The sequence below is a fragment of the Ranitomeya variabilis genome, chromosome 4 (genome assembly GCF_051348905.1).
Source record: "Ranitomeya variabilis isolate aRanVar5 chromosome 4, aRanVar5.hap1, whole genome shotgun sequence".
Lineage (NCBI taxonomy): Eukaryota > Metazoa > Chordata > Amphibia > Anura > Dendrobatidae > Ranitomeya > Ranitomeya variabilis.
The window spans coordinates 392498485-392526290 of record NC_135235.1 but is presented as its reverse complement, the minus strand read 5'-3'; the positions used below and the strand labels follow the sequence as shown (position 1 = coordinate 392526290).

General features: G+C 46.3%; 1 protein-coding gene across 3 annotated transcripts; it reads left to right on the top strand.

Moving 5' to 3' along the window:
• Nucleotides 1–18932: 18932 nt before the first annotated feature.
• Nucleotides 18933–25718, top strand: LOC143767149 (uncharacterized). 3 transcript variants are annotated; one of them, XM_077255190.1, is made up of 2 exons: nt 18933–19050; nt 23257–25717. In XM_077255190.1, the coding sequence occupies exon 2, from the start codon at nt 23329–23331 to the stop codon at nt 25300–25302; it is 1974 nt and encodes a 657-aa protein (XP_077111305.1). In that variant the 5' UTR covers nt 18933–19050; nt 23257–23328; the 3' UTR covers nt 25303–25717. The 3 variants fall into 3 exon arrangements, with proteins under 3 accessions (XP_077111305.1, XP_077111306.1, XP_077111304.1); XM_077255191.1 differs by having other exon boundaries at nt 18934–19337; nt 23257–25718; XM_077255189.1 differs by lacking the exon at nt 18933–19050 and adding an exon at nt 19351–19496.
• The last annotated feature ends 2088 nt before the right edge of the window (nt 25719–27806 follow it).

The following is a 27806-nucleotide window of genomic DNA, read 5'->3' as shown; positions in this document are numbered from 1 at the left end:
CCGGGGACAGACACCGGAATGTAAGTATGCACTGTTTGTTTTTTTTACGTTTACGCTGGTAACCAGGGTAAACATCGGGTTACTAAGCGCGGCCCTGCGCTTAGTTACCCGATGTTTACCCTGGTTACCGGGGACTTCGGCATCGCTCCAGCGCCGTGATTGCAACGTGTGACCGCAGTCTACGACGCTGGAGCGATAATCATACGATCGCTGCGACGTCACGGATCGTGCCGTCGTAGCGATTAAAATGGTACTGTGTGACAGTACCCTTATGCACAGGAGAGGGTGGTTTTTTTCGGATCATGTGTGTATGAAGTGTGAATTGGATTTGCATGTTAATGAGGTGGCTGGGAAAGGTGTGTGGAAGTTGAATGTGAGTTTGCTGGAAGGAGGGGGGTGAGAAGGAGTATGAAAGACATTATGCAGAGTGGTGTGGGTGCAGGAGTGATTTCAGAAATGTGTGTGAATGGTGGGATTGGGTTAAATGGAAAACCAAGAGTTTTTTTTAAAAAAACTCGGGTACAAGTGTGCGGCTGCAAAGAGAGAAAGGTTTGTTTTTTAAAATGCAAGACTGAGTGTGTTGTATAAGTTGAGGGCGGGAGGGATGGATGTGAGTGAAGATTTAGTGAAAGTGAAAAAAGAAGTGAATGATTTTTTGTTAGCAAGAGGGAGGAGTATTGTGTATAGGGCCAAATTAGAGAATTTGGAGAAGAATGAGAAGTGTTCGAGTTTTTTCTTTAAAAAAGTTTTTGGGAAGAGACAGGGTATGAGTGTTTTGAATGGGATGGATGGAAATGAGGTGAGTGGCACGGACTTGTGTGAGGAAGTGGCAAAGTTTTATGATGAATTGTATGCTGTGAAATGGAGGGATGAAGGTTTGGAGAGAGGTGCTGAGTGTTTTGGAAAATAGTTTGAATAGGATAGAAAGGGAAAGTTTGATGGGTGATGTGACGGGTGAAGAAGTATGGAAGGTGGTGTGCAGTATGGCGCTGAATAAAACACCGGGGGAGGATGGTCTACCGGTGGAATTTTATCGGGTGATGTGGGATGTGATTGGGAAGGATTTTGTGGATGTATGTAAGTATATGTGGGCGAATGCAGAGGTGGCAAATGGTATGCGTGCAGGGGTGGTTGTGTTATTGCCAAAAAAAGGTGATTTGAAAAATCTAAAAAGTTGGAGGCCGATCACATTGCTAAATTGTGATTATAAGATTTATGCGAAACTTTTGGCTAACAGGATGCGTGGCGTGGTTGGGAGTGTGGTGGGTGAGGAGCAATGTTGTGCGGTACCTGGAAGACGAATACATGGAAGTTTGTGTATGTTGAGAGATTGTGGGACTGCATGAATCGTAAGAAAGGGGTGTATGTGTTGAGTTTGGATTTTGAGAAGGCGTATGATAGATTGGCGCATGGTTTTTTGTTTAGTGTGTTGGTGAAGATGGGGTTTCCTTCTGAGTTTGTTGAGTGAGAAGTTTGTGTAAGAATATTTATAGTTGTGTGTTGTTGAATGGAAATGTGGGGAGGAGAGTAAATGTATTTTCGGGTGTTCGGCAGTGGTGTTCTTTGTCCCCTATCGTTTTTATTTGCGCAATTGAGCCTTTGTTATGTCTGTTAAGAAAAGATAAGGTGATTCGGGGTGTGCAAGTACCCGGGGGTGGGGGGAGAGAGTGGAAGATGAGTGGTTATATGGATGATGTGTGTGTGCTGTGTGATTCAGAGTGTTCGGTACGGCGTGTGAATTTGTTGGTTTCTATTTTTTGTGGAGCATCTGCTTTTAAAGTGAATTGGGAGAAGAGTGAGTGTAAGAATTTTGGGGGAAGGAGTCTGAGCGATGATGTTGGAGTGAATGTGGTGAGTGGATCGATAAAGGTTTTGGGTGTGAAATTTTCAGAGAAATTGGATGGAGAGGAAAGTTGGGTGGATGTGAAAGAGAGAGTGGAGCGCAAGTTAAATTTTTGGAGTTTGAGGGATCTTACGTTTTTTGGTAATTTTAGTTATTAAGAGTGTTGTGTTACCTATTTTTTTGTATGTTGCGATGGTTTTTCCACCAAGCTACATGTGTATTAGAAGATTAAATAGGGTTTTGTTTGTCTTTTTTTGGGGTTCATGTATGGAGCGTGCGAGGAGAGAGATTGTTATGAAGAGTTTGAGTAAGGGGGGACTGGGTTTCCCAAATTTGAATGTTTTTTTCGGCGTGAATATTAGGGTGTTTGTACTAGGTGTGATTAGGATGGATGGGAAGTATGCATGCATGTGCAGGTTTTTGTTTGGAAATTTCTTGTTTTGTTTGAAATGGCGTGAAAGAGATCTTAGGAGTCCAGTGGCTTTTGATTTTCCTGTGTGGTATATGTGGGTTTACAAATTTTTAGTAAAGTATGAACTGTGTGATGTGGATGTGAGATTGTTAGAAAAGAAGAAAGCTGTATATAAGATGATTGAGTGTAGAGAGGTGGAATGTGACATTATTTTTGGACTAGCCCATAGGCTGTCCTTGCCAGATCTTAAATTGGTAAGAGGGGATGATGTGCAGAAAGTATGGAAGAAGGTACATGTAAATGGTATGACAAATAGGCAGAGTGAGATTGTATGGCAGTCATTGCATGGGGTGTTGCCGGTGAGGGAGTTTCTGAAAAATTGGGGTTTAGTGAGGAGTGAGAGGTGTCCGAGGAGTGGGTGTGGTGGGAGTGAGAGTGTGGTGCATTTGTTTTGGAATTGTCAGTATGCTAGAAGTGTGATTGCAGGTCTGGGTCGTTTGTGTAAGGAGTTGTGTGAGGTGAATTTGTTGTCTTTTGAGCTTTTTATGTTTGGATTGGGTATGTGTGGGGAAAAGGAGAGAGTATTGTGGTTGATGATGGCATGTATAAAAAAGGTTTTGTGGGATGTGAGGAATGTGTATGTGTTTAAAAGGAAGGATATTGAGGTTAAAAACTAAAAATTATGAGAAAATTGTATTTTTGCTTTGTGTGTGATCAGAGGAGGAGAGGGGAGGTGGATGCAGAGGGAATTTGGAAGACGTTTTTTGGTTGTTAAGTGACGCGTGAAGTCTCTGGCCTGATCCTGAAGAAAGTTGATGGAAGCAGCGTATCCTGTCTCTCTGAGACGAGGTCCTGGGTTACTGGAGCGACGTATGTGATGTGAAGTAGTCTCTGATACTGAAGGAAGGTGTCTCAGATCAGTGGCGGTGATGGGGATGAAGCTACCCACTTCTGATTCACCTGGTCAGACTTAGGCCGCGCGCTCGCGGCAGTCGGCGGAAAGGTGTGGGAAGGATTCCCAGTCACAGGGGTGAGTGGGCACACAAATATGTGTTCCTCACAGTCTGCGCAAGGGCTGGGGAGCTGCAGCGCAGGCCTGAACTATCATGTAGCCCCACTGAGAGTGAATCAACTTTCTCCTGCTGCACGCTGTCTTCCTGCCAAGTGATCTGATTTCCCGTGCACCGTCCCTTTTATCCCTGACACACCCCCTACAGTTGAGTGCAAAGGTCTGTCCGGGTCAAAAAGCTTTCCCCCCAGCAACAATGGAGACAGCCACGATAGTTCCGGAACCGACATGAGAGAGGCATCACCGACCTGGTCCATCTTCCTACACTCCCCTTCTCTTGCTCGCCATTCCATGGGCGAGTGTTCTTGCAAAACGTATGGTCAGTCTTCTTTTTTCTGAACAGTTTGCTGCCAAATAAATTGGTCCTGATTATATCAATTTGGGGGTATTCCATCTGTTGTTTGTTCGCAGCGCTGTAAGTCAGAAGGAGTAGTTGAGTCTCCTTGGGTGGTCGAGTCGGGTTGCATAGGTGAGGGCGGTAGCGTGTCCGCTCTCACTGGGACAAATTCTTTGGGATCTTCAGGTACTCTTTCTTCCCTTAGATTTTCGGTGACTGTTCAGGATTTTCTTCCTCTTCACAATCTACTGTAACTGGTGAAGGTACTTCAGGCACATCTTGCACCTCTTCCATCTGATCAGGATCCTTTGACAGACAGGGCCGGAGCATATTCCGGTGAACTACACGGGTGGTGGAGTTTTCTTCCCCTTCAAGCTTAATTTCATAAACAGCTGATCAGGCATTTTACCCGATACGGGTTCTTCTCCCACCGGTACTCTAGTTTGTCTCGAGGATGTTTTTCTCATACTAGTACATGGTCCCCAGCTTGGAGGTTGTCCCCCGCAGCGGAGTTTTTTCTGCATGCTCCAATTCCTGGAATCTGATCCGCACTAGGCGATGTAAAGTCTGTAAATGATGGCGATGCTCTCAAACCCAGGTGGACACCCCCATCCGCGGGTAGTGCTCCTCTGGGTCCAGCTCAGTGATTTCTTTCCCTGAAAGACCAAATAGCAAGGTATACGGAGTATAACCGGTAGTCCTATGGATGTGGTTGTTGTACACACACACTAGATCAGCTACGAACTTGGGCCATTGGGCCCTCCGGTCCTCTTCCAGTGTTCTCAGCATCTGAATTAGGGTGCGGTTGAACCGTTCACAGGCTCCATTTCCCTGAGGATGATACGGCGTGGTGCGAGACTTCTCGATCTGGTACAGATGGTGTAATTATTCCATCAATTTCCCCATAAGGCATCTGAATGAGTATTCTCAGCCCCTCTTTTGTAGGTGATTTAATATTGATACTTTGCCATTCTAGCCACCCATCGTTGCTCCAGAGCTCCTAGTTTAGCATTTTCCAAATGAGACAAAGGGTTGTTATTGGTACGCACCAATACTTCAGACCCGGATATGTATTCCGTGAACTTCTCCATCATAGCCCACACCAATGCCAGCATCTCTCTTGAAGGAACTGTAATTGTCACGATTTTGTTCGGAATCATGAAGGGACCGACTAGCATAAGCAATCACCTTCTCTCTCCCGTCCTGTATCTGCAACAACACAGCCCCAAGTCCATGCAAGCTTCCATCGGTGTGGAGAATGAACGGTTGAGAGAAGTCCACATAAGCCAACACAGGTGCTTCTGTCAATACCTTCTTAAGATCTTGAAATGCCTTTTCCTGCCGTTCTCCCCATCGAATAGTCCTGTTCTTGGCACCTGAGAGTACTCCCTTTAACAGTTCTAGTAGAGGGTTCACTATGTGGGTAAAATTTTTCACAAAGCGCCGATAATATCCAGTCAGGCCCAAGAATGCTTGGACATCTTTCAACGTCATTGGGGTAGGCCAATCCTGTACTGCAGCAATATTTTCCCGGGACGGTTTCACTCCTTCAGCAGAAACTACATGACTCAGGTACTCTATGTGAGTGTGAAACATGACATTTCTGAGGCTTCACTTTTAAACTGTGTCTTTGAAGGTGACTCAACACCTGTTCCGGTCTTTGGTCCTCAAACGAAGCAGCATAGACTATGATGTCATCTAAAGACATGAGCGTGGCTTCAAAATTTAAATCACCTAAACACCCCTCCATCAATTATTGAAACGTTCCAGGGGCGTTGGCCAGACTGAATGGCATCCGGTTAAATTCATATAATCCCATAGGAAGTATAAAAGCTGTCTTTGGCCGGTCTTGCTCTGACATCGGTACTTGCCAGTAGCCACTGGCTAGGTCCAGCGATGAAAAGAATTTAGCATTTCCTAGTGCAGACAAAGATTCTTCAATCCTGGGTAACGAATAGGAATCTCGCACAGTGCAGGCATTGAGTTTACAATAGTCTACGCAGAAATGCAGAGTGCCATCCTTGTTTCGCACTAGCACAATGGGGGTGGCCCACGGACTTTGACTCTAATGATGCCATTCTGCAACATCTGAGTTAGCATACCCTTCATGTTTTGGTATAGTTGTTGCAGAATTTGTCGATACTGCTCCCTTATGGGTGCGGAAGTCCCAGTCGGTATCTCGTATGTGATTGCCGTAGAGCAGCCAAAATCATCTTCAGGGTGTGCGAACACGTCAATTTTATCACTGGGCCCCACTCAGGCTGCATTGTTTCAGGAAAGTGTCACCTGTGAGCCTGCATCCACCAGACAACGTACGGCTCGACCGTCCAGTTCGGCCTAGACAACAGGGCATGTAGAGACTAGATTTGTGGGACTTCTGTTACTCCTTGGTGACTGTTCAGGCTCCGGGCCGCGTTCCCCAGGCTCGGAACCCTCTAGTTTAATGGACAACATTGAAGGGACCTACCCCGTCATGGGCATTCCTGAGCCAAATGTCTAATTTCTCCACAATTATAGCAGGTGAGGGGTTTCTCTCAACGGAACATCATTGTTTCGCGGCAAGGTTTGGGACCATCTCTGCCCCCTGGCGGATTCGAAGTTCCTACTGATTTCTTCTTTGCATCAGCCAACTCTCCTCGAATATCTTGAATTTCCTTCCGCAATTCCTCCATCCAGTGTGGTTCGGTGATCATGTTTACAGATACCTCTCTGCTCCTGACCTTCCCCACTGGAACTGTCACCCCCTGCTCTTGCTCGCATATGCCTGCTTCGCTTCCTATCTCAGAAAAGTTCATGCGAGGATTTAACCGCAAGTGCTCCCGCAAAGCCTGTGTCCTCAGCACGACCGGCAAGCCTGTCACCAACTGATCTCGCACCATTACATCAGTCCGTCCTATGCCGTCTTTTCTAATGATAGCAGTATGGGTCTCCTGGAGAGCGTTCATGTATTGAGTCACCATCTCCCCCTCCCTTTGCATACAGCTGAACAAAGGTATCCTTAACTCCCCTACATCTATGGGGTCCCCATGAGTCTCCTCCAAAATTTTTAGCACCGTGTTAAAGGTGTCTCATTCCCTGGGGGGTCTTAACATGACTGAGTCTCTGGCTTCTCCATCTAGAGCCATCATGGTCACCTCAGCCTCTAATGCAGGGGTCATGGAATGCATCCTCATCATCCCCTTCATGTGCTCAGTCCACCGCCATAACATGGTATTATTCCCCGCAAACTTAGAGAGATTGTTCACCATTGCCCCCAGAGAGATACTGAACCTAGGGCTCACCCCAACTGCTTGGTCTGCCACCTCTGTAGTGTTAAACTGCATCCTGCCGACTACGCCAAGTGTAATAATTGTAAGAACGTGGGATGCAGTGACGAGCAGGAGGCAGAACAAGAGTTAGAGGGTTTATTACAGAGGATACTCCACGCAGAGAGAAAAAGGGTTAAGAGGGAAGTACAACTGGATATAGTGTCAGGGTAAGAATTAACGGTAATGAAACAGGTAATCTTATCAGTGTGATGGTTTCCAGGCTGTGGGAGCTTGAAATCCCATGGTGGCGCCGTAAGTGATCCGTGAAGTCTCTGACCTGATCCTGAAGAAAGTTGATGCACTGTCTCTTGACGGAAGCGGTGCATCCTGGCTCTCCGCGACGAGGTCCTAGGTTACTGGAACGACGTACGTGATGTGAAGTAGTCTCTGATACCGCCGGAAGGTGTCTCAGTTTGGTGGCAGTGACGGGGATGAAGCTACGGTGACTTCAACTACCCTGACATAGATTGGGGAACAGAAACCTGCAGTTCCAGCAAAGGTAATCGATTTTTGACAACTATGAGAGACAATTACCTTTCACAACTGGTTCAGGACCCAACAAGAAGGGGGGCACTGCACTGCTAGACATAATATTAACCCATTTCTGTCATTGGACGTACTATTCTGTCCATGTGGGTTGGGCCCTACTTGCCAAGGATGGAATAGTCCGTCCAGCGCGTTCAGCCGCGCTCACGGGGGGAGCGCGGCCGGGTGTCAGCTGACTATCGCAGCTGACATCCAGCACTATGTGCCAGGAGCGGTCACGGACCGCCCCCGGCACATAAACCTCCGGCACACTGCGATCAAACATGATCGCAGTGTTCCGGCGGTACAGGGAAGCATCGCGCAGGGAGGGGGCTCCCTGCGTGCTTACCTGAGACGATCGGTACAAGGCGATGTGCTCACCTTGTACCGAGCATCTCCTCCCTGCAAGCCCCGGATCCAAAATGGCCACGGGGCTGCATCCGGGTCCTGCAGGGAGGTGGCTTCACTGCGCCTAATTCCTAAATAAATAATTAAAAAAATATATATTGTTCTAATAAATACATTCCTTTAGCTAAATAAAAAAAAAAAAAACAATAAGTACACATTTAGTATCGCCGCGTCCGTAACGACCCGACCTATAAAACTGTCCCACTAGTTAACCCCTTCAGTGAACACCGTAAAAAAAAAGAGGCAAAAAACAACGCTTTATTATCATACCGCCGAACAAAAAGTGGAATAACACGCGATCAAAAAGACGGATATAAATAACCATGGTACCGCTGAAAACGTTATCTTGTCCCGCAAAAAATGAGCCGCCATACAGCATCATCAGCGAAAATATAAAAAAGTTATAGTCCTCAGAATAAAGCAAAAATAATTTTTTCTATAAAATAGTTTTTATCGTATAAAAGCGCCAAAACATAAAAAAATGATATAAATGAGGTATCGCTGTAATCGTACTGGCCCGAAGAATAAAACTGCTTTATCCATTTTACCAAACGCGGAACGGTATAAACGCCCCCCCAAAAGAAATTCATGAATAGCTGGTTTTTGGTCATTCTGCCTTACAAAAATCAGAATAAAAAGCGATAAAAAAATGTCACGTTCCCGAAAATGTTACCAATAAAAACGTCAACTCGTCCCGCAAAAAACAAGACCTCATATGACTCTGTGGACCAAAATATGGAAAAATTATAGCACTCAAAATGTGGTAACGCAAAAAAACATTTTTTGCAATAAAAAGCGTCTTTTAGTGTATGATAGCTGCCAATCATAAAAATCCGCTAAAAAACCCGCTATAAATAGTAAATCAAACCCCCTTCATCACCCCCTTAGTTACGAAAAATTAAAAAAATGTATTTATTTCCATTTTCCGATTAGGGTTAGGGCTAGGGTTAGGGCTACAGTTAGGGTTAGGGTTGGGGCTAAAGTTAGGGTTTGGATTACATTTACGGTTGGGAATAGGGTTGGGATTAGGGTTAGGGGTGTGTCAGGGTTAGGCGTGTGGTTAGGGTTACAGTTGAGATTAGGGTTAGAGGAGTGTTTGGATTAGGGTTTCAGTTAGAATTTGGGGTTTCCACTGTTTAGGCACATCAGGGGCTCTTCAAATGCGACATTGCGTCCGATCTCAATTCCAGCCAATTCTGCTTTGAAAAAGTATAACAGTGGAAATTTTTTTTTTTATTTTCACGGCTCTGCGTTATAAACTGTAGTGAAACACTTGGGGGTTCAAAGTTCTCACAACACATCTAGATAGGTTCCTTGGGGGGTCTAGTTTCCAATATGGGGTCACTTGTGGGGGGTTTCTACGGTTTAGGTACATTAGGGGCTCTGCAAATGCAACGTGACGCCTGCAGACCATTCCATCTAAGTCTGCATTCCAAATGGCACTCCTTCCCTTCCGAGCTCTCCCATGCGCCCAAACGGTGGTTCCCCCTGACATATGGGGTATCAGCGTACTCAGGATAAATTGGACAACAATGTTTGGGGTCCAATTTCTCCTGTTACCCTTGGGAGAATACAAAACTGGGGGCTAAAAAATAATTTTTGTGGGGAAAAAAAGAATTTTTATTTTCACGGCTCTGCGTTATAAACTGTAGTGAAACACTTGGGGGTTCAAAGCTCTCACAACACATCCAGATGAGTTCCTTAGGGGGTCTACTTTCCAAAATGGTGTCACTTCTGGGGGGTTTCAATGTTTAGGCACATCAGTGGCTCTCCAAACGCAACATGGCGTCCCATCTCAATTCCAGTCAATTTTGCATTGAAAAGTCAAACGGCGCTCCTTCCCTTCCGAGCTCTCCCTTGCGCCCAAACAGTGGTTTACCCCCACATATGGGGTATCGGCGTACTCAGTACAAATTGTACAACTTTTGGGGTCCATTTTCTCCTGTTACCCTTGGTAAAATAAAACAAATTGGAGCTGAAGTAAATTTTGTGTGAAAAAAAGTTAAATGTTCATTTTTATTTAAACATTCCAAAAATTCCTGTGAAACACCTGAAGGGTTAATAAACTTCTTGAATGTGGTTTTGAGCACCTTGAGGGGTGCAGTTTTTAGAATGGTGTCACACTTGGGTATTTTCCATCATAGACACCTCAAAATGACTTCAAATGAGATGTGGTCCCTAAAAAAAATGGTGTTGTAAAAATGAGAAATTGCTGGTCAACTTTTAACCCTTATAACTGCCTAACAAAAAAAAAATTTTGGTTCCAAAATTGTGCTGATGTAAAGTAGACATGTGGGAAATGTTACTTATTAAGTATTTTGTGTGACAGCAACAATGGTGACAGTCCCGATAGTTCCGGAACTGACATGAGAGAGGCATCACCGACCCGGTCCATCTTCCTACACTCCCCCTCTTTTGCTCGCCATTCCATGGGCGAGTGTTCTTGTAAAACGTGTAGGCAGTCTTCTTTTTCCTGAACAGTTTGCTGCCAAATAAATTGGTCCTGATTGTATCAATTGGGGGGTATTCCATCTGTTGTTCGTTCGCAGCGCCGTAAGTCAGGAGTAGTTGAGTCGCCTTGGGTGGTCGAGTCGGGTTGCATAGGTGAGGGTGGTAGCGCGTCCATTCTCACTGGGACAAATTCTTTGGGAACTTCAGGCACTGGTTCCTCCCTTAGATTTTCAGGTGGCCGTTCAGAATTTTCTTCCTCTTCAGTTGCTCAGTGGTCCAAGATTTTGTTTTCAGATGAAAGCAAATTTTGCATTTCATTTGGAGGGAAGAGTGGAGAGGCACAGAATCCAAGCTGCTTGAGGTCTAGTGTGAAGTTTCCACAATCAGTGATGGGTTGAGGATCTATGTCATCTGCTGGTGTAGGTCCACTGTGTTTTATCAAGGCCAAAGTCAACACAGCCATCTACCAGGAAGTTTTAGAGCACTTTATGCTTCCCTCTGCTGACAAGCTTTTTCGAAATGGAAATTTAATTCTCCAGCAGATCTTGGCACCTCTTCCACACTGCCAAAAGTACCAATACCTGGTTTAAAAACAACAGTATCACTGTGCTTGATTGGCAAGCAAACTCACCTAACCTTAACCCCACAGAGAATCTATGAGATATTGTCAAGAGGAAGATGAGAGACACCAGACCCAACAATGCAGACGAGCTGAAGGCTGCTATCAAAGCAACCTGGGCTTCTATAACACCTCAACAGTGCCACAGACTGATTGCCTCCATAACACGCCACATTGATGCAGTAATTGATGTAAAAGGAGCCCTGACCAAGTATTGAGTGCATTTACTGAACTTCCATTTCAGTAGGCCAACATTACAGATTTTAAAATCATTTTTCAAGCTGATGTTATAAAGTATTCTAATTTACCGAGATAATGACTTTTGGGTTTTCATTGGCTGTAAGCCGTAATCATCATTAACAGAAATAAACACTTGTAATAGATCACTCTGTTTGTAATCACTCTATATAATATGAGTTTCACTTTTTGTATTGAAAAACTGAAATTAACTTCTTGATGATATTTTAATTTAGTGAGAAGCATCTAATTATATAATTGCCCTGTCATGTTTTTTTTTCCTGTTCTGTCCAGCTGTCACCGTATCCCAGAATTCCAAGCGGAGGAAGTTCACCGACCGCCATATTGGGACACCCAAGTGATGGGTGTCTCAATATGGAAACTGCTGCTGGTACCAACCTATTGTTGGTAGATCAGCTGAATGATCCACTTACTGCTGCCATCTTTGTACAGGAGGAGTGTATGCACAGTTTTAATGTGAAAGCTGCTATATCATACCTCCCAACCGTCCCGGATCCCGCGGGACTGTCCTGATTTTGACAGTCGGCCCCGGGATCCCGGACGGGACATTAGTTGTCCCGCACTACGTGCCTAGGGCGGGGACAATGCAGCAGGGGGCGGCACCTGAATAAGGTTTGTGGCTCTTTCTTTTTTTTTTTTAATAAAAGCTGGGTCTCACCTCCCGATGACCCCCCCCCCCCCCGCCCCCTGTGCGGCTCTGCCACTCTGAGGGAGAGAGCTAGCAGCAATCAAGATGAAAGGTCAGCGACTCAGCATACCTCCTGTGTGTGCACGGAGCTCCGGCTTCTCCTGCTCTTATCTGCTATCCCGGCAGAGAAGGAGAGACGGGGGAGGTGCCGGGACAGTGCAGAGCTGTGAGCAGGAGAAACTGAAGAGCTGCACATGGACATCAGCCGCCCCTGCACCACAGAGGAGATTGTGTGATGTGTGTGTGTGAGCTGTGTGATGCTGCATGTGTGTGTGTGTGTATGAGGTATCTGGTGTGTATGTGATGGCTGCGTATGTGTAATGGCTGTGTGTGTGTGTGATGGCTGTGTGTGTGTGTGATGGCTGTGTGTGTCTGTGATGGCTGCGTGTGTCTGTGATGGCTGCGTGTGTGTCTGTGATGGCTGCGTGTGTGATGGCTGCGTGTGTGTGTGATGGCTGCGTGTGTGTCTGATGGCTGCGTGTGTGTCTGTGATGGCTGCGTGTGTGATGCATTTGTGTCAAAGCTGCATGTGTTTGTGAGCTGCGTTTGTGATGCTGTGTGTGTGTGTGTGATGCTGCATGTGTGTGAGCTGCGTGTGTGTGTGCTGTGTGTGTGCTGCGTGTGTGTGAGCTGTGTGTGTAGGCTGTGTGTGAGCTGTGTGCCTGTATGTCATTATACAGTGGGGTTGTGTGTGTGTCATTATACAGTGGGGCTGTACGTGTGTGTCATTTTACAGTGGCGCTGTGCGTGTGTGTGTCATACAGTAGGGCTGTGCGTATGTGTCATTATACAGTGGGGCTGAGTGTGTGCCTGTCATTATACAGTGGGGCTGTGCGTATGTGTCATTATACAGTGGCGCTGTGCGTGTGTGTGTCATACAGTAGGGCTGTGTGTATGTGTCATTATACAGTGGGGCTGAGCGTGTGCCTGTCATTATACAGTGTGGCTGTGTGTGTATTATACAGTGGGGCTGTGCGTGTGTGAATGTCATTATTCAGCGGGGCTGTGCGTGCGTTACCCCGCCGTACTTATTTAGTTCTTTATCTCTTTTTCCCTGCAGCCTTCACCTGTCTCGGCTCCCCAGCCTCTCCGGTCTGACGTCCATCTTCCTGGTCCTGAGGTTCGGTCCTGCCTTCCCGGTTTTCCTTTTTTGTTCTCCACCCTCCTTCGGCATTTTCCCCTCTGTTCTTGTTTCCGCTCTCTCTAGAGCCGCCCCTCTTGGTACAGCTACTGCGGTTTTGGCTCCTCTGGGCTTGCCCCTGACGGTCCCTGTATAGGGGTCGGGTCCATAAGGTCAGCTCGCCCAGGGGTAGGTCTTTTCCGCGGTCCAGAGGGTCCACTCTCTTCCCTACACGTTCGCGCTACAGTAAAGGAAAATCGGGAAGGCAGGACCGAACCTCAGGACCAGGAAGACGGACGTCAGACCGGAGAGGCTGGGGAGCCGAGACAGGTGAAGGCTGCAGGGAAAAAGAAATAAAGAAGAACAAAATAAGTACGGCGGGGTAACTGAAAAAAAGCAACAAACACAGGGGCGAAGCAGGCAGGACAAGGACAATAGGCTCAGACTACGCAGTACACAAAAGACAGAGCACAGGTAGAGCGAACTGGCCAGATGCACAAGCGGAGGCAATATGACAATCAGGCATCGCAAAGCAGGAAGGTCAGCCTCTTATAGGAGAAGTCTTACCCAGATTGGCTGTCACTGGAGAGCTCCGGGGAAGAAGGAATAGCAGAGGAACGCATGCGTCCTTTGATGATTCCAGAGCGCCTGCGCAAACACCGGATGCCCCTAACAGAGCAAGATACCGGAATTGAAGAGACGATCTGAGGACGAGCGAACTGTGACCTGGAAGAGGAGCGGCGGGGACTCGCAGCGGCAGGAGGATGGGACATTGCACCGGAAGAGAAACTGGCGCGCTGGAACCTGGAGGCACGCAGTGACAGGAGTGGTAACGGGCTGTGCGTGTGTGCCTGTCATTATACAGTGGGGCTGTGCGTGTGTGCCTGTCATTATACAGTGGGGCTGTGCGTGTGTGTGTCATTATACAGTGGGGCTGTGTGTTTGTGCCTGTCATTATACAGTGGGGCTGTGCGTGTGTGTGTCACTATACAGTGGGGCTGTGCATGTGTGCCTGTCATTATACAGTGGGGCTGTAAGTTTGTGCCTGTCATTATACAGTGGGGCTGTGCGTGTGTGCCTGTCATTATACAGTGGGGCTGTGCGTGTGTGCCTGTCATTATACAGTGGGGCTGTGCGTGTGTGCCTGTCATTATACAGTGGGGCTGTGCGTGTGTGTGTAATTATGCAGTGGGGCTGTGCATGTGTGTGTGTGTGTGTGTGTGTCATTGGTGCATTCACTCTGTGTCATTCTATGTGACTGCAGACTTGTGCATCTCACATTGCTCACAAAGCTGTGGATATTTGGCGGGTGTCTGGCTGCAAGTTTGTGATTTGCATACATGCAGTCACATGCCGACTAAACTTGCATGGTGAATGCAAATGTATTGAACAAGGCCCAAAACAGTCTAGTCGAAATGTGGCTGGGAATATATATATTGCATTATTGTGGTCACAAGACCACCTGTTGCCGGCACCAGAGAATCTTCACAGCGCACAGTGCGCACGATATGAGGATTCACACATAGTGACTGTAGACATGTAGCATAAGATCCGACAACCCCTTTAAGGATGAGCCGATACAGTATGGAGCATCATGTGTGGTCATTATACAGTATGGAGCACTGTGTGGCCATTATACAGTATGGAGCACTGTGTGGCCATTATACAGTATGGAGCATCATGTGCGGACATTATACAGTATGGAGCATCATGTGCGGACATTATACAGTATGGAAAATCATGTGTGGCCATTATACAGTATGGAGCACTGTGTGGCCATTATACAGTATGGAGCACTGTGTGGCCATTATACAGAATGGAGCATCATGTGCGGTCATTATACAGTATGGAGCATCATGTGTGTTCATTATACAGTATGGAGCACTGTGTGGCCATTATACAGAATGGAGCACTATGTGGCCATTATACAGTATGGAGCATCATGTGCGGTCATTATACAGTATGGAGCATCATGTGTGTTCATTATACAGTATGGAGCATCATGTGTGTTCATTATACAGTATGGAGCGTCATGTGTGGTCATCATACAGTATGGAGCATCATGTGTGACCATTATACAGTATGGAGCATCATGTGGAATCATTATACAGTATGGAGCATCATGTGTGTTCATTATACAGTATGGAGCTCATGTGCAGTCATTATACAGTATGGAGCATCATGTGTGGCCATTATACAGAATGGAGCACTATGTGGCCATTATACAGTATGGAGCATCATGTGCGGTCATTATACAGTATGGAGCATCATGTGTGTTCATTATACAGTATGGAGCATCATGTGTGTTCATTATACAGTATGGAGCGTCATGTGTGGTCATCATACAGTATGGAGCATCATGTGTGGCCATTATACAGTATGGAGCACTGTGTGGCCATATTTTTTTGTTTATAATTATTGTATATGAAACAGTGTGATCAGCAGTGCTAAATGGGTGTGGTTGGGACGTGGATATGGGTGTGACTAATTATGAATGGGTGTGGTCAGAGGCGTGCCCTAAAATTTGCCGCGCCGCGCTTTGTGCACCGCTAACTTTGTCCCTGTTTCCCATCTTCAAAAGTTGGGAGGTATGGCTATATCTCTGCACAAAGATGGTGGCGGTTTGATTTACTGCACCTGCGCGACTTACGCACAGGTTCAGTGAATCATTCGGCTGATCTCGACCAGTGGCGTATCCAGGGGGGGCAGCCGGGGCATGTGCCCCGGGCGCAGCCGACGGGGTGCGCCAGCGGGCCGCCTGATGATGCGGCGGTCCAAGGAGGCTCCTCGTCGAGTCATACCCAGGGGTCGGCGGGGGCTTTCTAATTATACTCACCTGCTCCTGGCGCGGTCCCTGCACGTCTTTTCCCCGGGAGCTTCTTCCTGTACTGAGCGGTCACATGGTACCACTCATTACAGTAATTAATATGCGGCTCCACCTCCCATAGAGCGGTTATGGTGACCACTCAGTACAGGAAGAAACTGCCGGCGCCGGGGAAGCAGGGACTGCACAGCACCAGGAGCAGGGGAGTATAACGGGGAGGGGAGAGGGGAGTGCTGCGCGATATTCACCTGCTCCTCGTTCCAGCCGCCGCTCCGTCTTCAGCGTCTTCTGCAGTGACGCTCAGGTCAGAGGGCGCGGTGACGTGGTTAGTGCGCGCCCTCTGCCTGAATGACAGTGCAGAAGATGCTGAAGATGGAGCGGCGGCTGGAACGAGGAGCAGGTGAATATTGAAAGTGCCGGGGTCTGAGCGACGAGAAGTGAGTATGTGATTTATTTTTTATCGCAGCAACAGCAAATGGGGCAAGTGTCTGTGTGGAGCATCTTATGGGGCCATAATCAACGTTTCTGCAGCATTATATGGGGCAAGTGTCTGTATGGAGCATCCTATGGGGCCATAATCAACGTTTGTGCTGCACTATATGGGGCAAGTGTCTATATAGAGCATCTTATGGGGCCACAATTAACGTTTCTGCAGCACTATACGGGTAAATGTCTCTATGGAGCATCTTATGGGGCCATAATCAACGTTTCTGCAGCACTATATGGCCCAAATATCTTTATGGAGCATCTTATGGAGCCATTATTAACCTTTATGCAGGATTATATGGGGCTCCTGATTCAATATGGATATTTGAAAACACTTAACCTACTGATGTCTCAATTAAATTTACTTTTATTGGTATCTATTTTAACATTATGGGGATTCAGGAATGTACCTTAGCTTGGTCATACAGTTACAATAGCGTTAAGGTTCAAATGGGGGAGGTTTGGGGGGGGGGGGGGGGGGGCGCCAAACTGATCCTTTCCCCCGGGTGCAGGAAAGGCTAGATACACCTCTGATCCCGACAGCAGATGCACAACGTGTCTACAGGCAGAGGAAGCCGGTCACATGAAAGGGGCTTTCCCACGAACGAAAGTACATTTTAAAAATTGACTGTGTCTGACCGTGTACGGAGCATACCACATCTCCAGGGCAGGGGAGGAAGCAAAAGACAATACTGACATTACAGCAGGGAATCACAGTGGATTCTTTTTGTGAGGTAAAATATTGCACTGACTGTTTTTAAAATAATATTTTACCTCACAAAATGTATCCTTTGCGATCTCCTGCTGTAATGTCAGTATTGTCTTTTGCTTCCTCCCCTGCCCAGGGCTGTGGTATGTTCTGTACACGGTCAGACACAGGTGTGAGTGTGTCTGACCGTGTACGGAGCATACATCTCCTGGGCAGGGGAGGAAGCAAAAGACAATACTGACATTACAGCAGGGGATCACAGTGGATTCATTTTGTGAGGTAAAATATTTCACTGTTTTTAAAAAATATTTTACCTCACAACATGTATCCTCTGCGATCTTCTGCTGTAATGTCAGTATTGTCTTTTGCTTCCTCCCCTGCCCAGGAGCTGTGGTATGTTCGGTACACAGTATGACACAGACAATTTTTAAAATGAACTTCTGTTCATGGGAAAACCCCTTTGAAAAGCAAATATCAATGCCAACATGGCTCCTCATAAAAAGTACGCGAAGACAACAAAGGGCAAATGAGACTCTTGAAGAACAACAGCATCGCTGGGACAAAAACAATGCATATAAGTGTAGGCCTCAAGCACGAGTTTCCTGATGCAAAAGTCATTAGATTATCACAGGATGCCATTAGGCAACAACAGTGCCACATGCCTGCCCCTATCGTGACATTACCGCCCTCCCTATGCAATAGCATCGGGCCTCCATCTAGTTTGTATATAAATGGGAAATAGTCGCGTATCCCCCTTACCTGATCTATTATGGTAAACGGCATCACGCTCTCTCCCGCACCTGAAATCTGCTGCCTCGGAGTAACCGTTGACTGTGATGTCCTTCAAACCGCACGTCCAAACTCTTGCCACCTCCTGTCGCCTCCAACTCAAAAATATTGCCAGAATCCGTCCCTTCCTCAGCCCTCAATCTACTAAAACTCTTGTGCATGTCCTCATCATCTCCCGCCTCGATTACTGCAACACCCTCCTCTGTGGCCTACCCGCTAACTCTTGCACCGATTCAGTCTGTCCTCAACTCTGCTGCCCGGCTAATCCACCTCTCTCCTCGCTACTCCCCTGCTTCTCTCCTTTGCAAATCCCTCCACTGGCTCCCAATTCCCCAACGAATCCAGTTCAAACTACTATCACTGATCTACAAAGCCATCCACAACCTGTCCCCTCCATATATCTCTGAACTAATCTCCTGATATCTTCCCTCACGTAATCGCTGATCCTCCCAAGACCTCCTACTCTCCTCCACACTTATTCGTTCCTCACACAACCGCCTCCAAGATTTCTCCCGAATATCCCCCATCCTCTAGAATTCCACGCCTCAACACATCCGATCATCCACCACCCTCGGATTCTTCAGACGGAACCTGAAAACCCATCTCTTCAGGAAAGCCTACAGCCTACAATAACCATTCTGCCGCCTCACCACCACCTGAGCTGCCGCCTCACCACCACCAGAGCTGCCACTCCCCCAACCTTCTGTCTCTTCCCCATTATCCCATAGAATGTAAGTCCACAAGGACAGGGTCCTCTCCCCTCTGTACCACTCTGTCATTGTAAATTTGTTTAGTGTAAACGATATCTATAACTCTGTATGTAACCCCTTTCTCCTGTACAGCACCATGGAATTAATGGTGCTATATAAATAGATAATAATTTGTGAGACTACTGTGGTGAGTCAAGCACAGACAATGGGAGGGTAACTATGGGGGATAAAAAGTAAAAAAAGGAGCAGCACTTATAATACTGAACTGCAGTTCTCATTGTAGTCGGCAGGGGGAGACAAGACTTCATATGATAGTGACATCATGAAAGGTCCTTTCGCTAATAGTCTAAATTAATAGTCTAGAGTTTTCTGCACGTGACTCATCACATGATTATGACATCGTCAAAGGTCCTTTAGCTCCCCGGACTCTGGAGTGCACGATCCTCCCTGGAGCCCATCCTTTCTAGCCAGTTCCCCGGGGAAGAGCCCAGAAGGTACGTCCTCCTCCTCGCGCCGTCCACTTCCCGGACACGTGACTGATCACATGTCTGACATCATCTAAGGTCCTTTCCACTACTAGCCACAAGCCGCTGCACAGAAGACGCGCACCCAGCAGTTCCCATGGAGCAGCTATGGCCGGGAGGCCCCGGCGTCCCTGTGTCCTCAGCGGCCCTGCACACAACTACTAAGTAGCTGAACTATAGGGAGGACGGCCGGCCATATTCCCACTGGCCCCATAACGTGTCGGTCCGGAGAAGAGGCAGGGGCGTGTCCTGGACAGGTAAGCTCCGCCCCTCTCAGGGCTCCACAGTGCGCAGCGCTGGGAATGCTGGGACTCTGGTGTCAGATTCTGCGCACTGCTCCCTGTGTGGGGCTGATGCCGCCCGTGTTACCCAGCCAGCACCTGCCCCGATCCCTGGGAACTCCGGAAATCACACATGTAAGTGGTGGGCTGCCATGGTGCTCATCCTACTGCCGGCTTCATCGGAGCACTTGTTAGTTACTGTATAGTCTATGTAAGAAACCAAGAGGTCGCCAGTTCAAGCCCCCATGAGGATTGTAGGAGATCTGCAGTACAGCTGCTTAGTTAGCGGCGCCCCCCTCCGGCTGACGGACAGGTCATTGCTCAGGTACATGGTCGCTGACCTGTTGGTCAGCCAGGGGAGGGCGCTAGTGTAGCAAATACATTTGTGAGTGCAAATTCTCTTCCCAATGCCCTTCCAGAGTGAGCTTCAAACGCGGCTTCTGGCTGCTGACGCATCACTTTGGAGTCGTAAAGGGCTCAGCGGGCTCATCATATAAAGGGTTACACGGTCACGGTTTGGGGCAGGCGAGGGTGCTAAAAGATTTTGTTTTTTGCAAAGTCCAGGATGAAAAAGCGTATTCGAGCCCAGTGTTCGGCAGCCCCTAGGGAATGAATGGTTGTGCTTACACGCTACTGATCGGTGTGGGTCCCATCGGCCAGACCCTCACTAATCAACAAACTATGACATATTCTGTGGCTAGGTGACAATTTCTTTTCATTGAACAATCCCTTTAATACACTGGTTTTTCCACATAATGAATTATTATAATTTATTTATATAGCGCCATTAATTCCATGGTGCTGTACATAAGAAGGTTACATACAGAATTATAGATATCATTTACAGTAAACAAATTTACAATGACAGACTGATACAGAGGGGAGAGGACCCTGTGCTTGTGGACTTACATTCTATGGGATAATGGGGAAGAGACAGAAGGTCGGGGGTGCAGCAGCTCCGGTGGTGGTGAGGTGGCAGCTCCGGTGGTGGTGAGGCGGCAGAATGGTTATTGCAGGCTGTAGGCTTTCCTGAAGAGATGGGTTTTCAGGTTCTGTCTGAAGGATCCGAGGGTGGTGGATAATTGGATGTGTTGAGGCGTGGAATTCCAGAGGATGGGGGATATTCGGGAGAAATCTTGGAGGCGGTTGTGTGAGGAACGAATAAGTGTGGAGGAGAGCAGGAGGTCTTGGGAGGATCGTAGATTAGTTCAGAGATATAGGGAGGGGACAGGTTGTGGATGGCTTTGTAGGTCAGTGTTAGTAGTTTGAACTGGATTTGTTGGGGAATTGGGAGCCAGTGGAGGGATTTGCAGAGGGGAGAAGCAAGGGAGTAGGGAGGAGAGAGGTGGATTAGTCAGGCTGCAGAGTTGAGGACAGACTGGATCGATGCAAGAGAGTTAGCAGGGAGGCCACAGAGGAGGGTGTTGCAGTAGTTGAGGCGGGAGATGATGAGAGCATGCACAGGAGTTTTAGTAGATTGAGGGCTGAGGAAGGGATGGATTCTGGAAATATTTTTGAGTTGGAGGCGACAGGCGGTGGCAAGAGTTTGGAAGTGCGGTTTAAAGGACAGGGCAGAGTCGACAATTACTCGTAGGCAGCGGATTTCAGGTGCAGGAGCGAGTGTGATGCCGTTTACCATAATAGATCGGTAGGGTGGAAAGATGATGAGTTCGGTTTTGTCTACATTGAGTTTTAGGAAGCAAGAGGTGAAGAAGGAGGATATGGCTGATAGACACTCCGTGATTCTGGACAGCAGAGAGGTGACATCTGGGCCCGAGGGGTAGATCTGAGTGTCGTCCGCATACAGGTGGTACTGGAAGCCATAGGACTTTGAGTTGTCCTAGGCCAAGGCTATAGATGGAAAAAAGTAGGGGCCCCAGGACAGAGCCTTGAGGGACTCCAACAGAGAGAGGGCGGGATGAGGATGTAGTATGAGAGTGGGAAACGGTAAATGTGCGGTCGGAAAGGTATGAGACAATCCAGGACAAGGCAAGGTCTTTGATGCCAAGGGAAGAAAGAATCTGTAGCAGTAGGCAGTGGTCGACTGTGTCAAAGGCAGAGGACAGGTCGAGAAGGAGGAGGATGGAGAACTGTCTGTTAGCTTTGGCTGTGAGTAAGTCATTAGTAATTTTGGTCAGGGCAGTTTCGGTGGAGTGGTGGGGGCGGAAGCCAGATTGGAGGTTGTCAAGGAGAGAGTTAGATGAGAGGTGGGAGGAAATTTGAGCATGGACATGATGCTCTAGGAGCTTGGAAGCGAACGGGAGCAATGATATGCATTAAGAAAACCTGCCAAGTTGTTGCTTTCCTTCTCATTCTCCCATGAAACAATTATTAAATATTAATCATCATATTATAAGTAAAATCAAATAATGCCATTGAAGAAGGCAACTCATTCCTCAAAAAATCAGCCACTCAAATGGCTATGTCGACATAAAAAGAGACGTGACTCTCGGAAGGCGAGGATGAAAATGCATCACAAAGACCACTTGACACATTTAAAGTCGACAGAACTGACTATGTATTATGTATGGGGGATTATTCTGATATTCCCTGAGCAGAACTTGTCTGGGGAAAGATCAGCCTAATCCTTTTGTTTTCCTGGAAGATAAGTGACCGCCAGTCATGTCTGCCACTGCTCACTCCGCTGTCCCACTGAAAACACATAAGCTTGCGACAAAGCCAAGCAGTCTTGTATGGAGGAGTCGAGAAAGCTATCTCTCCAAATTGCATAGACACGATTAAAAGGGCTGTCTCTGGTCTAGCTTAGTGTACTGGGTCCCCCCTCCACATCCCCCAAGCCTTCTGAAAATGATGAATAACCTTTCAGCATCCTCCTCAGTATGTAATTAATGGATATGCTCAAGGATTCCCTTGTAGTTTCCTTCTATAAAAAAGTGTAAGGACAAAATAGAGACTAGAGCACATACTCTGAACTACATTTGATAAAATGGCATCCGCCCCAATTTTCCTTTTAGGGTACGTGCCCACGATCATGAATTGCTGCAGGTTGGACGCTGCGTATTTATGTAGCATCAAACCCACAGTTACTAGATGTTACAGCAACATGGATTGGATTTCTAGAAATCCCATGTCCACTATGTGTGCATAGACGCCTACGGATCACCTGCAGAGATGGACATGCGGAGGGTCTTTAAAACCGCAGCATGTCAATTTCTCTTGCAGTGACGCTAGACTCTGCAACAGAAATTTCACCAACGGAATGTACTGGACGCGGTGTAGCTATACGGTTCAGTAATCACGTGTGGATTTACCTGTGTTCAATAGACGGCAACACTTTGGACGCAGCGAACAATACATTGTGTCCAAAGCGCTGCTACATCCGAATTGTGGAAACATAGCCTTATTCTTATGCCAAAGCTAGACCTTTTTGTAAATGAATGTTGCCAACGTGCTGTGTTCTTAAGCCTGTAGTATTGTGCGTCAATCTGTACATTGTCTATGAACCTACTCATAGGCCTGGCATCATTCCGTTCACCTACATTGTAGTTGCTCTATTCTTTCCAGGGCATTCCTGATTTGGGCTCGAGGAGGAAAGGGTACATGTGATAATATAGAGCTTGGGCTGAAATGATAAAAGTGAGCACTGCAACAATTTTCAGTGAATATTAACAGTTGATATTGACTCACAGTGCATTTATGGTTGGCCTATTGGTTCCGGCACCTTTCAGTGAGAGCGATGTGGACACCAGTAGCTCCGATGTTCTCTCCACAGTTCCTGCCAGTTTTTCATGAATGCTAGGTCAGAGATTTACTAAGCTAAAAGCACTGGTGGCTTAAATGTTCACAAAATAATTGTCCAAAGTAAGGGTCGGGGGAAGATGAAGAAGTTCATATAACTTAATATTGAATTAATGCATTTTTTTTACCCTGACAGATGTATTCAACACTGGAATCCCATCATGAGGGTACTTCATCATCTCGCCCAACTACTGGTGTTTTTCTGTAAATGGAAAATCTTAGAATACACCCAAATAGGATGCAAAGCTCTGTGAGGATGGTGACCAAGCAGGTCGCTTTATTTAAAGATCACAATGTCACAGAATCCAACGTGGCTATATTGGTAAATGATCCAAGGCAATGTTCATCTGTATTTATCAAGGGGGAACCAGCCTCATGCGATGCAAGTAACCCTACTGACACTGCTGAATATGCAATCACAGAAAGTAAATGGCGAGGTGAACCTGCTGACATGAAGGAGGAACCTACCTCATGTGATATTCAACAACTCGAGGACAATGCTGTCTACACACCCAAAGATCATACACAAGATTCATCTACTGATATCAAGGAGGAACATGCTGTATATGACATAGAGAATTCCATTAATGCTGACAGTTGTACCCCCGCTGATTACAGGCCAGATCTGTCTTCTCATATGAAGGAAGAATCGGACCCAAGTCATGATGGAAGTCTCATCAATGCTGACCTTTCTAAACCTTTGCATCATGTAGAACAGGACCCCGTTGAAATGAAAGAGGAGCCAGTCTCTCATGATGGAAGAATTATATCTGTCCACTGTAGTAATAAATCAATAGATCATACACACGAATATTTACCGGCTAATGTTAAGGAGGAATCTGATTTTAGAGAAGCGTCAAATAACGCTATTTCAACTGTATGTTCTCACATAAAGGAGGAACCGGATTCATTCACTGAAAAATATACAACGGAACAGAACTTAATTGTGCCTAGAAATAATACAGTTTCTTCAAATTTTCGGAGGAATGAAGTCAAGCAGGAAAACTCTGTTATCGCTCTCAGTAAGCAGAGTGGAATGAACGAAGACTGTGAATTTATATGTGTTGAATGTGGAAGAAGTTTTAATGATATCACAGCTCTGGGAAAACATCAGCGACATCATGTGAAACAGAAAGTGTTTCACAATTATGAATCTGAAGACATCCAGCCTCCAAGCCACTGTGAATGTCCAGAATGTGGTAAAAATTTCCAGACAAATTGCCAACTACTTGTCCATCAAAGAAGCCACATTAGAGAAAAGTCATTTAAGTGCAGTTTTTGTGGAAAGAGGTTCTCTGAGAGGGGAAAGTTAGTCCGGCATGAACGAATTCACACTGGTGAGAGGCCATATGCCTGCTTGGAGTGTGGTAGACCGTTTGCTGAGAAAGGCAAGCTGGCCAGGCATCAAAGAACTCACCGAGGTGAAAAATGCTCAGATTGTGGAAAGCATGTTCCAGGTAATACCCAACTAGCTATACATCAACGAATTTACAGAGGAGAGAAACCATATGAGTGTTCAGAGTGTGGCAAATGTTTCCAAAACAATGAACAACTTGTGGTGCATCAAAGAACCCACACGGGTGAAAAGCCTTATGAATGTACCCAGTGTGGAAAACGGTTTACAGTCAAAGGAAAACTAGTGAGACATGGAAGGACTCACACTGGTGAGCGGCCATTTGAATGTTCTGAATGTGGAAAATGTTTTGCAGAGAGTGGAAAGCTTTCTAGGCACCAACGAACCCACTTGAGCGAGAAACAATTTCGTTGTTCTGAATGTGGTAAAGATTTGAGCAATAAGCTGTCCCTCATCATTCATCAGAGAATACACACAGGGGAGAAGCCATATGTTTGTTCCCATTGTGGTAAATGCTACACCTATAAGTCCTCTCTAACGAAACATCTGAACATTCACTCACAGAAGAATCAGTACACCTGTACCGAATGTGGGCGACGTTTTAGCGAGAAAAGGAACTTGGTAAAGCATTACCGTTCTCACACAGGAGTGAAGGAGTTTTTATGTTTGGAATGTGGCAAAAATTACAGTGACAAATCATCACTAGTCATCCATCAGAGGATTCATACTGGGGAGAAGCCATATGTTTGTTCATACTGTGGAAAATGTTACAGTGACAAGTCTTCTCTAGGTAAACATGAGCGACTTCACAGGGAAGATAAATTGTAGAATGGCTTCTAAGTGACGAGAGCCGGATCAAGACCAGATGAAGACTGGTAAATTAATATCAAGAATGCTTTTACATCACAAAGGCAGTCAGTTCTTTGAACCTGGTCATTTGTTGTGATGCTTTCTTTATCAGGGACACACAATTTTATTCATTGACACTGTTAAGATGGGTGGAACTTTGGACAATCCCAAAAATAGATAGCACATAGTTGTCAATTCTAAAACCTAATGTAAGCACGGCAGGCTTTGTTTAGCCTATTCAAAATAGTTAAAATAAAAATGGAAGTAAGGCTGTGCGAGAAGAATAGAGGAATGGTTTGTGTTGGGTTTTCTTTTATGGAGAAAATGCATACAAAATTCTAAGGTATTTATATGCATAAGCTGATGTATGTACATGAGGGTATTCACACATTATACAATGCTGGAAAGGCATAAAGGGATGTGTGCTAAAATACTTATTGCCCTGATCCTAGTGGTGAAAATGTGTTCTATTTAGTGTGCTGTAGGAGAGTTGCTGAAGCAGATCACGGTGGGGCTCTTCTTTTACTTGTCCATGGTTTTCACATATACCACTTGTACCTATGATATTCTATGGGGCTGTGCTCATGTCCCATTTTTTTCTAAGACTAAGTAGTGTGTGGAAAATATTGGAGACATATTCGATTTTGATCTGAGTGTCTGAACAAAATCAGCAATGCAGGTGTATGGGTCTGTGAAAAAAAAAAAATGGGACTGACATCTGATATGGTCGAATTTTCACTGACAGTCAAATAGAAGCTGGAGAACTATTTTTTTTCTCTCCATATCCGAGAAAAACTGATGCCACTCTGATCAAAATACCATATTTTGCGGAGTATAAGACACATCGGGCCATAAGATACACCCCAAATCAGGAGACAAGACTTCAATCTGCGAATGTGCTGCCACCGTCGGCCATTTTTCCGCGGCCACACCACAGGGAAATCATTGGGAAAGGGGACTCTCTGACATCTTATGAGAGCCCAGGGCCCACAGCATTGCCCCACTCCTGCCGCTGCCGACCTGTGATGCCGCTGGCGCCCCACCCCCCTTGGTAAGCTACTTACGGATTATAAGAGGCCCCCCAATTTCCTCCTAAATTTGGAGGAAAAAAGTGCATATTATAATCCAAAAAATACTGAAATTAGTCCGTTTTTCTCAGATGTGAAGAAATTGGTTGTGTAAACCTTCCGTTAGGGAGAGTACTAAAACCATCATGTTCTCAGTTTCATGGCTGGATTTAAATGTATTATTTTCTGCCAGACTTCAGAATGTTCCAAATAGCATTCATTTTACTGTAGATGAAAACTGCATGATAATGTTGAATGTTTGTTTATTTTCTTCAGTGTTTGTTTTTTTTTTTTTTTTTTTTTTTTTTAAGTCCGTCATTTGGCTCTAGGGATCTGGGCCTTTTTAATTGCTACTTTCTAGAAGGCATGGCTTACATGGTTATATGGGGTAAGTCTTTAAATTGCTCTGTATAATTAGTCTATGAGCCATGTCACCTTGTAAAGACCATGAAAATTAGCACTGAGTAAGCACTTGGGCCCATTACTCTGAAACATGTGGCAAATCAAAAGCAAAACCAAACATGGAATATGCAGGGAGCAACAAGCTAAAAAGATCACTTCTTAATTTGCTTTTTAAAGGGAACCTGTAACCAGAAAGAAAATGCTATTAACCTGCAGATATGGGGTTAATCTGTACTTTCCCAGTGCTTGCACGCAACCTAAGGCCGGTTTCACACGTCAGTGATTCTGGTACGTGAGGTGACAGTTTCCTCACGTACCGGAGACACTGACACACGTAGACCCATAAAAATCAATGCATCTGTGCAGATGTCATTGATTTTTTGCGGACCGTGTCTCCGTCTGCCAAACACGGAGACATGTCAGTGTTCGTGGGAGCGCACGTTTTACACGGACCCAATAGAGTCAATGGGTCCGCGTAAAACACGGACCTCACACGGACATTCTCCGTCTGGGGTCCGTGTGCGTGCAGGAGACAGCGCTACAGTAAGCGCTGTCCCCCCCACATGGTGCTGAAGCCAGTATTCATATCTTCCCTGTAGCAGCGTTTGCTATAGAGAAAATATGAAGAATAGTGTTAAAAATAAAGATCCCTGTGCGCCCCCCCGCTGGTCAGAAAATACTTACCCGCTCCCTCGCTCCTTCCTGGTCTGGCCGCGCCTCCTACTGTATGCGGTCACGTGGGGCCGATCATTTACAATCATGAATAGTCGGCTCCGCCCCTATGGGAGGTGGAGCCACATATTCATGACTGTAAATGATCGGGCCCACGTGACCGCATGCAGGAGAAGCCGCGGCCAGACCAGGAAGCAGCGAGGGAGGCGGGTAAGTATTTTCTGACCAGCGGGGGGGGCGCACAGGGGGTGGGGGGGCGGCGGACACATAGATCTTTATTTTAAACACTATTCTTCATATTTTCTCTACAGCAAACGTTGCTGCAGGGATGATATGAATCGC

Bases quoted from the DNA above. Each gene is read 5' to 3' on its own strand.
- LOC143767149 (XM_077255191.1), top strand. From the start codon at position 23,329: ATGGAAAATCTTAGAATACACCCAAATAGGATGCAAAGCTCTGTGAGG.